Source organism: Pundamilia nyererei, unplaced genomic scaffold, assembly GCF_000239375.1.
Source record: "Pundamilia nyererei isolate P.nyererei 1_Seehausen unplaced genomic scaffold, PunNye1.0 scaffold00025, whole genome shotgun sequence".
Taxonomy (NCBI): Eukaryota; Metazoa; Chordata; class Actinopteri; order Cichliformes; family Cichlidae; genus Pundamilia; species Pundamilia nyererei.
Window position 1 is genome coordinate 1,459,769 of NW_005187426.1, and position 12,124 is coordinate 1,471,892.

Here is a 12,124-nt window from a genome sequence, read left to right on the forward strand (position 1 = left end):
GCTGCAGCAAGGAGAAACTCCACAGTGGAAAAATGTTGTAAAAGGTTCTATATATGCAGAGAAGGGAAAGTGCCTTTTGGGCTTTAAATAGCACAAGTTTTGGGAGCTATAAACATCTCATTTAGAAAGATTCCATCGAACCCCCGCTACATTTGGTTTAACACAGAACCTTTACAACACAGTAAGGGCACCTCTGAGCGAGAGGGAAATTAGGGTATAGCGAGACATTTTCAGCAACTTTATCTTCTGCTTTAGTTTGCCAGACAAGTACCCACTGAGCTGACCAAAAAAACCCCAGAAAGACCTTAAACTGTCTGAGCCTCATTAAGTTTCATACACAGTTTATTCCACAGAGACAGATAGAGCGCAGGCATCTGTCTCTGTGTCGCATACAGCATACACATGCAGCGAACATCCAGAAACCACACTCCACCCAAAATAATCAGCACTCTGTGTCTGGAGGGCCACTATCAACAACCATGCAATCATCTCCCAGGGAGCAACACAACGAAAGCCGTCACAACATCCCTGGCAGAGGACTACAGGTTTGCCGACACACGCTGAAGCACTTTGTGATGCTTATGATTACCTTTTCAAAATAAATATCTTTTCTGAATAGCTTTAAGGGGGAACGCTGATGAGGCCTTCAAACTGTCTGAGGACTTACGCTGCTAAATCACTCCAAAAGTATCCGGTTCACAGGCTTAGTTTCAGGTAATAATGTCATTTATTATCTTTAGCCTCTGTTTTATGGTTTACTTTTATGAATTAAGTTCTGCTTTAGACGCCTTACCTTGCTTTTATTGCTTTAGCCATTACATTTTATCTGTCTGGAGCACTTAACTATGCTTTCAAAGCTTCAGCTCAAATGAGCGTTAATACTGTGGCAGTAGTGGGATCACCACACCAAACGACTTTGTTTGAAAGCGCCGATAGGTAGCCTACCTTAATCAAAACCACGTCTACAGCTCTCTCCCCTTTGGCACAGAGACTATACCTCCGCTTGTGTCGTTCGTACATTTTCCCTTAAATATCCAGGGCTGCTTTATTGAACAGAAGGTTAAAAAATCCAAGAGAAACACTGTTGAGGAGAACTGAAGCAGTCTGCTAAGCTTTTCACATCTGGCCGCAGAAGCAGCTTTCCACCAGACTCCAGCTCTACTCCTCCCTCCTTCACTTCTCCCCACCTCCCTCCCATACTTTTCTTTTCCTCTGTCGTCTCAACTTCTCTCTTGACTGTGTTTGACTCATGCCTTTGCTCGCTCTCTCTCTCTCCCTGTGAGCCTGTGAATACCTCTCTCTTTTTGTATGAATCAGCCATCCAGAGCATTGTATTGTTACTGTGTGACAGATGACAGTGGAGCATTATTCCTTCAGTTAACGTTATTCAACAACATCAATTAACGCTGCTGAGCTTTAACACCCCCTACTGGTGAGCACCTTCTCGGTGTAACTACACCTTTTTCAAGCTTTTTTTGCCAAAACCATCTCTGACATACAGTTTGTAAAATGTTAAAACTCTTAAATATCAAGATTAATCCAATATGGATATGTTATATGATAGATGTCAGCATGGCATGTGTATGCACAATCACAATCAAAAATCTATGTATAGGAAAAGAACACCATGGAGGGCTATGGTGGGGTAGCTGTAGCTCAGGAGATAACGCAGGTCACCCACAAATCGGAAGGTTGATGGTTCTGCTCCAGTCTCCATGTCAAATATTAACCCCAAGTTGCACCAGAGTATGAATGTGTGTGAATGTTAGGTAGAAAGCACTTACACTGGGAAAGTATAGAAGAAAGTGCTTGTGTGAATGGCTGAATGAGGCGAGTTGTATAAAACGCTTTGAGCGCTCAGAGCAGAAAAGCCATTTTGTGGACATAAAGACACTAAACGCCCAAACCCTTATTTATTATTTCTTGCAGCACATTAAGCTCCTGCTCAAGCTGTTCTCTCTTTTAACTCCCCAAACGAGCTCAAAGGCAATATGTTTGAGTTTCTTGATAAGATCAAAAATGAGTACACACAAAGAATAATTTAGAATGCCAAGAAATCAAGCTCACTAGCAATTCTGGCAGATCAGCTGATCTCAGTGCCAGTAAAAAAAAATCAGCTGAGATTCTTCTAAATATCCAACTGGCAAACTGCAGACAGGATGTGATATTAAAGCTGATGAACACTGCCTATAGTTGCTTTGCATCCACAAGCCGCGTTGTAACCCAGCTCTGGCACAGCTCCTCTTTCATCCTGTTTCTGATTTACTCAGTGTCACGTCAAGATTTCAACGACGCCTGCTCTGTTCTATAATACTGTGCGTGGGAGGACATGGAGGTCCTAGAACAAGGCCAAACCACCAAATAGAAAAGTGCAAATAGAAAAAAACTGTAACCATAGAGGTCTGAACTAGTTTGTGTGTGTGCATGCGTGTACACATGGGCATATTTCATATGTGGCACGCCTAACAGACCTAAAAAGTGTAAAATGAAAAGAAAAAACTGTATATTGCAATTCTAAAAGCAGCTGGACAAAAGCTTACAAAAACTCATCTAAACATTGTCCTGAACCTGCTTCTGATCTTTTGTATTTGCACATTTCATCACAAATTGCTATTAAGAAAAATTAAATTAAGCATAACAGATAAATCACAAATCAAAGTAACAAAGTTTAATCCCCCGCTGCCTCTGTAATCAAATCTATGCTGCTGGGAAGGAAGCCTGAGGTTGAGAATCCTCTGAACGATATTTGGATGGTATGCAAATGTGTCGAAGTCCCTGCTGTCTGTGGGTTGTTGCTTACATGAGAATCCAGCTTTGACCTACTTGGCTATAGTTGTCCAGTAGCACAAAGGCGTGAATCTCAGTAGCCACAAACAAATGAAGCTCGACACTAACTGAAACTTTCACAGAGCACCAGGTGCCTCACAGCTCGAGGAGGCTGCTGAATGGCATTTTATTTTTTTAAACAGAAAACATGATGTTTGATTCTGAAGTTCTGTTTGGTGGGTTCATATATTATTCTGCTGCAACCAATAGTTCAATTCAATTTACCGGTATATGGCACCAAATTACAACAACAGTTGCCTCAAGGCGCTTTGTATTGTGAGGTAAAGACCCTACAATAATACAAAGAAAACAGAAAAGCCCAACAATCGTATGACCCGCTATGAGCAAGCACTCTGGCAACAGTGGGAAGGAAAAACTTCCTTTTAACAGGAAGAAACCTCCAGCAGAACCAGCACAGGGAGGGGCGGGGCCATCTGCCGCGACCGGTTGGGGGTGAGTGGATGAAGACAGGACAAAAACACCCTGGGAAATAGAGCCAGAGATTAATAACAAATAATAATTAAATGCAGAGTGGTGTATAAACACACAGGGATTCCTTGAACAGCTTCTCAGCCTTGGCTGACCATTTTTCCTCACTGTAAAGACAGAAAACTGTTTACATCCATGTAAGAGTGCATTTTAAAACGTAAAGGAACAAAGCTATTCCGTCACATGACCGTAACCACTGACTACAGGATACCCTTAGAATCTCTTATTTCATTGTGAAAATGTCTCTACAGACCATTGCTGTCTCATTCACCAGAGGGTCATTTGTCATGTGCAGTTATTAATCAAAGACATATTTCGCCTTGAAACTGCACTTTACCAGGAAAGGTTTCCAGTACACAAAAAATTATGCAACAACTCCTCCATATTCTCCCTATAATCTATTTTGAATCGGATGAGTGGAGGAATTAAACAGAGCACACACTGAAAGCAAGGACACAAGCAGAAGTTAATGGGTCCATCATATTGATCTAGCCTCACTGTGATGTCACAATAAATGATACTTGTGGGTTTTGTCTAAATAACAAAGCTGTTGGATTAAAAATCCTCAACAAGAGGAGATTATAGCTTTCACTCTCTCTTACACATCTGGAAAAAGACAAAAAAAAAACCCTAAATCGAATCTAAATTTATCTCGTGTTCTTATCTTGAATATTTTACACTTCTTTACACTTCAAACAGACTCACAGCTGTTGATGAAAACAGTTTTTGTCTGCTTTGACGTGCAGTTTGGAGGAGAAAAACGAAACTTTATGGGTCAGAGTGTCGCCGTGCAGATTGGCTAAGTCTAAAATATGAAACGGAAAAGCTGTCACACAAACTGAATCATCCAGGACTAAATTATCTGCAGTCTAAACAGCTTGAATCTCGTCAAAACACTGTCACACTCTTTTTGATTTTAATTACTTTGTTAACCTTACGCATCTCATTTCATGCAGCTAGTTGTTGTTGCTGTCACTTAGATCCTGTTAAGCAGTCAGGTGTTTTTGCTTCCTGCTGCCTTGAGTTTTAGAACACACTGAAAATATATTTCATGTACACTTTAACCCACTTGAGTTATTTTTAATTATTTACACTTTTACAGAATAAGTTGAATAAATAAGTGTGCCTTATTATTGTGATTGTTCTTATCGATTGCCATAAATGCTTTTGAATTCAAAAACTGTAACTTAGCATTCTTAAAAGAACATCTGAGGCTCTGTTTTCAGGCCATTCTTCACCTCAGCTTCTACTGCAGTTTGTTCAACACCAGCATGACTCCAGATTTCCTCCTCATCATAGCAATTAGGGGATATTTCAAAAGGATCAAATGACAGGTCATTAAATTGGTCAGAAGAAGAAGCTCCAGTGACGCAATTGAGGTTACATCTCCCTCTGCTGGCGACCCCACATTCCTGCACACTGTGTGTATACCCTCCTGCAGTCAAACATCTGGCATTTAGAACAAGCCGATGACTTAGACCGCAACCCAGGAATAAGCAGAGCCACTCCAGTCTATGGCTGCAGAGGAATCTGTCAGTCAGCAACATTTCAGAGTAAAGTCTCGTCTACCAAAAGCTGCATCCATGCCTTCAGTAGCTGAGCTGATAGTAAACCAACTGCATGGCAAGTCTCCCACGAGATGAAGCAGGGAAAAGTAGTGAGAGTTTATAGGAAATCAAATGCATCGGTGTTACATAAAGAAACTTCACAGAGTAATATATTCCTTTTGAAAAATACAAAATAAATAAATAAATAATCCAGTCCAAGCTACAAGTCTTACAATGTTCCAGACAGCTTTCCTCCTGAACTCTTGCCAAATATCTAGCTGGCACATCAAGCTGCTTGTAAGAGAATCTGGCTTTTCTTTCTCCTCCAATATTTGTGGTGTACTTTTTCTTTACTTCAAATTTTTTGCAATCCCTGGCTATTGCTGTATCTTAAGAACGTCAAACTTGGTTACTGTTTCCAGAAAACCTGAAATTTGACTTGTGCATACTCTTAAGGACACTTTCAGCAAAACACAGCAAGTTTGGTTAAAACTAGCAGTAAAAGCCTTTTCATCCATACCTCACATTAGATTCTGTGCAGAACAAAAAAAAATATCAAGTATTAACTTTGCTTTAAATCTAGACAGATTTTAACAAACTGTGCATGCTAAAACAATACACAATTTCTAAACTGAATTCAGAACAGAAAACAGTAGACTCTGCATTAGCAAGAAACAGCAGCTACATCTGTAACACTCTTCCATAAACTGTACAAAAACTGCATATGAAAGTCCAGCTGTCCATGTAAGAACACAATTGTTCTTATTTCCCATTAAAACAACAAAGACTCACCTTAGCTGCATAGTCCCTGACTGTTTGGTCAGAGCATTTTTACTCCAAAAGCTACTTTGGTTGTTTCAAAGCTTCAGCAAACAGTGACTCATCTTCTGTTAATCAAACCCACATCAACAGCAAAGCAGAGCTTGATAGCTGACAACAACAGAAGAGACTTCAAGCATACCGTGGACAAGTCTGCTCCCTCCGCTGGGCCATTTTGTTCCTCCCTTGCATCACTTAAAGTGTCTTCAGACTTGATGACATCCACCTCTAGAGAAAGGCACACGACACAATGCAATCAGTGCAATGGCAAATCTTCCAAATATAGGAATCAATAACAAGTGTTTAGAGTGAATGGTTCTGAGACTTATCTTTCCTGAGCACAGATACACTGATGAGTCACAGACTTTGTACAATAGCAAAGTAGCAGAGTGTTTCTGGATGGTTTTATTCACTATTATCCTTCCCTGAAAAGGACCACTGAATCTGAGTTTATCAGAAACCTAAAAGTCCAGTTGTTTTTCTTTTTCTTTTTGGTTTCTTTTATTCTATATAGCTGTGAGAGAGAATTTGGGGGCTTTATATCTTGGTATTATTAGTCAACATGAGCTGATGACTGTCATTGGAAGCTTAAAAAGTCTCATAAATATTCTACAGAAGAGAAAAATAAATAAAAGCACTCACTAGTAGCAGATTCGATTTTCACTCTTCATACCCAAACTGGGAAACAACAGAAATTTTGTCTCTGACAAGCTCACCAAGATATTACCTGATGCTGTGACACTGTCATGCTGTAAATATATCCTCTAATTCATAATGACAACGCACTCCCTGTGTGACGCACATCACAACCTTGCCCTTGACCTCTCTTTATTGGACTCGGTTCCGGCACAATTATTTCAGATGAGCAAAAACTGCCAACAGAGGACTGCTGAAGGTTCACTCTGTGAGTCTCCCTTCCTGCAACACGCTCACATCAGCTGGCTTGTGTATGTTTGTTTTACAGATTCCAGACTTGTAGTTGTGTATCTGAGGCTGAGTCACGTGCACTTGTAATGTGACTGTGCATGCTGACTTAGACTGTAGCCAGATCGTGCTTTCGTGAGTGTAAGAGAGACTAACAAAGAACACATGTATATAAAGGGTGTTGTTGTCAGACTAATCGTGGCCTAAGGTACTGGTGGTACAAACCAGCTCCTTACTTCCCATTGCATAACATGTCAAAGTGTCTCATTGTGAGCTACTATGGCATAAAAATGCATCTGTGGATGCCAAACTTTGATCAAAGTGTTTTAAAATCCCATCTTTTTTAAAAATCTGATAATTGAGACGTACTAATAACTCTTCATTAGAATTACAATTTTCTCAAAATAATATAAAGACTCAGGACAACATATAGTCACAACAGCAATGCATCACAACGGGATGTCACAAAAAAGCTAAAAACCCCTGTGAGCTCAATAATGGTGAGCTATGTGGCATTTAACTTTGCGGAGCTTTTGCCATTAATCACCTGAAGAGGACTGAATCTAATTTAGCATATTTGCTTAGGAATAAGACTTTGACAAACATATTGGCGTGTGATGCATGAGTGTGTGGACCTGGAATAAACCTGAACAAGGACTGAAATAAATCAGCATTTACCCACCTTGAGCTTTAGTGCTGCAGCTCTCCAAGGATCCATCCACAAAATCAGAGGGATTTTCAGTCATCTGATTCTCAGTATGAAGTTCTATGGATCCTTCACTCTTAGGTGAAAGTGCCGTTATTTCCGAACTTAGATCAGCACTATTTGAAATCACAATGTCATCCTGTGGGATAGACAAAGTGATCTGATTCTCAGGTGGCCTTTCCTCTGCAGTTATCTCGGAATTATCCTGTTTAGGTTGAACATTTCCACTCTCATCTGCTGCCACTACCACAGGCATATCACTTGTCTCACTGGTCCGTTGAACATCCTCTTCAGCTATGTTGGTGACTTTGCTCTCTTCTGTTACAGATGGCTCAGTTTCGGTAAGTACCCCGCTGCCCAATCCTGATGCTGAAAGCTCTATCCCTACATTCAGGTCAGAGCTATTGGTCTCCTCAGTTTCACTTTCCTCCACCTGTGCTGCTGGAGTATCCTCACTCCCAGCTGAGTCAAAGGACAGATCCTCTTTGGAAAGATCTGGGGCTAGATTCTCAGTCGCCTCAGAATTTAAATCATCCAAGCTCAAGAGTTTGGGTTCTGATTCAAGCTGGGTGTCAGGTTCCGATGAGAGTCCTGTATCCACAGTTGTGAAATGTTCACAGGTTTCTTTAGGTTTAAAATCACTGGGGGCCTCAATCTCAAATCCAGCTGATGGCTTCCGTACTATCGTTGACTGAAGTAAGTCCTGATCCTCCATAGCGATGCTGCCATGAGCGGGCTGGAATATTTCTGTTGTAGAGCTTCCAGCTGATCTGAAACTGCCATCGTCATCACTGGAGAGTCCGTGGGCCGTACCCGAGTCATGGTCAGCTTGTCGTTCAGTCGGCATCTTGTCAGGCAACGGCTCACAGTCAAAACTATCAGTCTGTGTATCTACTACGATGTCGCTGAAAGCCAAAAAGACAGCTGAACTGTCAACTTCTTCCGCAGGCAAAATTCTGCTTTCAATACTGTATCCAGAGGGTTCTACTACGTCTTCACTGTGTAGCTCTTTTCCACCAACTGCGTCAGTACAACTCCCAGAATGACAACCACTTTCTGATGCCAAACCCCACTCCTGCTCTGTAGCATAATCCCTACCAGCTGTTTCCTGGTTTTGTTCCAGGCTGTTTATGTCTGGTAGAGGTTCCCCTTCGTGGAGACCTTCTATCAACAGACATGGAACAGGTTCAGGCTCCTTGATTACATCACCACACTCTATCAGCGTTGGGTCTGGGAGGTCCATCGGGGTTGATAAAGTGTCTGTTAACCCTTCACTCTCTTCCTCGTTTGCATCTAGAGACAGTACATTACAAACATCCCGGCTGTGTTTCGCGTCTTCTTTCCCAACATTCTCTTCTTCTTGGGAGCACTCCTTCACTTCAGAATCAGAATTGTCTGAAACCTCAGAATATGATGATGATGCTGACTGACCCATGATTGACTCGTTTGTGTCTCCGCTGGCCTTTAGTAGATCTGTTAATTCAGAGCTGATCTCCTCCTCCCTCCTCTTGGCTGTGCTGTCCTCTGCTTCCTGCTCAGATCTATCCTCTCCCTTCTTGGCCTCCTGTCCTTCCTGGATCACAGCCTCTCCTCTATCAGTTTCCTCTGCCTGTTTACCACAGCCTGCCTGTGGTAGAATTCCCACAGTGAGACCTTTCCCTTCAGCCTCACTCTGTACTCCTTCAGTCCTGTCAGACAAACTCAAACCCTGCATGGAAACAACAGGCCGCTCCTGTTCCTCCTCCTCCTCGGCTTTGGAGTAATCTCTCTCCGTGTTTGAACACACCCAGTCCTCTGGGGGAACGAGGCCATGCTCCTGGGGGTGTACTTGTGATGTTGGAGTACTCACAGTCAAACTACAGTCTTTCTCTGCATTTCCAGGCTCACTGTGTCTACAATCAACAGTGCTGCAGCTCTCCACTGGGCAATTTTCTAACCAACTCCCTTGTGTTGTTGTATCCGGGCACTCCGACGCCGTATCAGACTGCTGGAGTTGATCCAGACATGTTAAGTCTGCTTTGACACCGTCAGAACATTCAGCAGCAGTGTGCAGAGAATCAAATTGCAGCTTCAGTAAAGAAACTCCCTGCAGAATACGGAACAAGACAAAGAAAATGTTAGCTCTTCTTTAAAAAAAAGAAAAAGAAAAAGAAACAACAGACCTGCTCTTCAGTTCTTATCAAGCGCCGACTCTATGATTGCATAAGGTGTTCCACTGGTTATACAAATGAAGTTTGAAGGTTAAAAAATGAGGGCAGTGAAAAGACAAACAATCCAACAATGTTCAGTAGCAGCAGAGCTCCTGGTTTTAGCCAATGTGAGCACAGATAGCGTGCTAAAAGAGGAAGGTGGCATGACTCACCTTGGCATGAAGATGACAAATCAAGTGCAGCAGCTGCTCCACACTCTTCTGAAAGGACGGTGTGTCACGCCCAGGGTGTATGCTCAGTGTCAACGTGTGTGTGTTCAGTTTGGGAAGGTGGCAAAACACCTGAACGTCTTCAGAGACCTGCTGGACAGCGACAGACTCTTCGTCCTTCTCCGGATCGGTCTCAGCCCTGCCGTGAAATAAACACTTAGATCATCCGGAAGGGTCTGCATTGGCTAACACGGAAAGGTTTTAACAGTGATGTCAGCCAATTCACAGAGTGCAGTTTTTCTTCAGTAACTCACATCCTTAAACTTCAAATGGGCTAAGGCTGGTTGTGAAAGTCTATTCCAGTAGTCAGCAAGTAATCAGAGATAAGATGTTAGTAAATGTTAGTAAAACTTTAAAAGTTCCAGATGCCATATCCTGTCCACTAAAAGTTATACTTTTCTTTCCAGTAGTAAAATACACGTACTTAAAGGCCACTCCTAACTGATAAGCTTTCCGAGAAAACATCTCTCCCCCTGCTGCATTTAATTTAAGAGTTGACGGTAAAGTATGTGCAGTTTTTCATTTTTCATATGTTGGTGCTGCACAGGGGAGACGCCTCCTAGTAAGGCAGATCTGTTTGCGTAATCCTGGGTGGACTTCTTTAACACCGAGGCCCGGCAGCTGAGGTCACCAACCAAGGCTACAAGTGACTTCACTTTTCATGAGGCAAATGTAATTACCAGCACATAAAGAGCGAGATGGAGGTCATAAACTGGCTTCAGTGCAAGCTTAGCAACAAGGAAGCTCGCTAAGTGGCAGTTTTCCTTCAGTGTGTGGCATCTTCACTTTGAGTTTAGTGAAACGTCCTCTGCAAAGACATAAAAGGAGTCTCTTTCCACTTTAAGCTCTGTCTAAGTCGATGTACTCAAACGCTCCTTTTTCCCCCTCTGAGTTTTAATTTTGAATGAAAGAATTTGACCTCACTAGTCTCTGGAAGATATTATTAGAGGATAATACTTGACAACTTTAAACAAAACACATACATCACCATGCCATTAAACTGCAGAGAGAGCACTGCAGTGTGTTTGGATTAAAGTGGAGCTGCGCATAGTGAGACTGAAAAGGTACTACAAGAGGTCAGTGGAAACAGGACTGAGGCTTTTGTGTTGCAGAATAGTTTCCCATCACTTTAGATTTCCTTGGAACAATACTGGCAGCCCACAACTTTTCAATTTGCCCTCAACTATCTGACTGCAGCTGAAAGTGCTAAGCTAGGCTGCTGCGTGGCTTGGTGGTGATGTTCTTTGAATACTTCTATTGTTCTGTGAGGACAACAGACAAACAACATTGCTATAAAAGAAGGAGGAACCACGCCATCTGCCCTCTGATATATTGACATGGAACTGTTTGTACAGAGAAGAGGGCAATGTTCACTGAACCTCAGGGCTAATGTCACTGTCACACAGTGTGAGGACAGTTTAGACAAATAAATCTTTTTCAAGCATAGCCATATGACACGAGACGTTCACGTGAACCTGAACTGAATGTTTTGAGAATAATACAAGCGCTTACTTTGTGAGGAGCTCATGGAGGCATTTGTGCCCTCGTAATTCCGCAACGGCGGACGGGGTGTCGCCTTGCCTGTTGGCCAAACGAAGGGCTCCTCTTGCCCCAGCCTGCTGCAGCAAGAAGTGTGTAACCTGAAAGAGACCTCGACGTGCTGAGAAATGCAGCAGAGTCTCCTGAGGATTCAGATCTGAGGAAGAGAGAGAAGATGACAAATAAAGACCAAAAGAATCAAAAAGAGAGAGCGTGACAGAGCGCAGCGGTCCGGGGAGCTAAATCGTGGCAAAGCAGCCAACATACCATCAATTGTGGCAGCCTGGCAACACTGCAGAGCAGTCTAATTAAACCAGTTCAGGATCCACGATGACCCAGCATACAACAGACATTTGCACACTCACAGACTGATAAAACCATAACTTGTCTCCTTCCTGCTACGTCCATTAGATGATCAGTACAGGTATCTGCAGGACATAACTGTCATTTTGTGATCAAACCCAGCGTGCCGACTGAGTGTAATTGTAATCATGTCTTCTGTGTGCCTGAAAAATACAGACCATATCAAGATTTTAACATGTTCAGTGAATGCGGAAAAGCCTTTGAAGCATCATCGGACAAATGAAAGCAACAACAGTAATGGCTCTATGAATAAATCAAAAGACACCATTTCATTTCAGATGTTAACCACATACCAGCACACCACAGTCCCATTTTTAATTTAAGTCCATTATTAGCCCAGTATATCAGTCAGACTGCTAATAACACCATCAAACACCAAGATCCTCCCTTTCACACATTCAAAGAGACACTAACAGAGACTCATGGACACACACACACACACACACACACACACACACACACACACACACACACACACACACACACACACAC

The 12,124-nt window shown here is 42.3% G+C and overlaps 1 protein-coding gene across 4 annotated transcripts in view; it reads right to left on the bottom strand.

Moving 5' to 3' along the window:
* Positions 1-12,124, bottom strand: part of LOC102210987 (A-kinase anchor protein 13) — a 121,852-nt gene that overhangs the window by 65,831 nt on the left and 43,897 nt on the right. For all 4 annotated transcript variants that reach the window (XM_013909452.1, XM_005727562.2, XM_013909450.1 and 1 more), the window contains exons 6-9: positions 11,243-11,426; positions 9,674-9,869; positions 7,288-9,397; positions 5,824-5,909 (exon numbers count right to left, since the gene is read on the bottom strand). In XM_013909452.1, the coding sequence (XP_013764906.1) occupies positions 5,824-5,909; positions 7,288-9,397; positions 9,674-9,869; positions 11,243-11,426 (2,576 nt within the window). The remainder of the gene's footprint in view (positions 1-5,823; positions 5,910-7,287; positions 9,398-9,673; positions 9,870-11,242; positions 11,427-12,124) is intronic.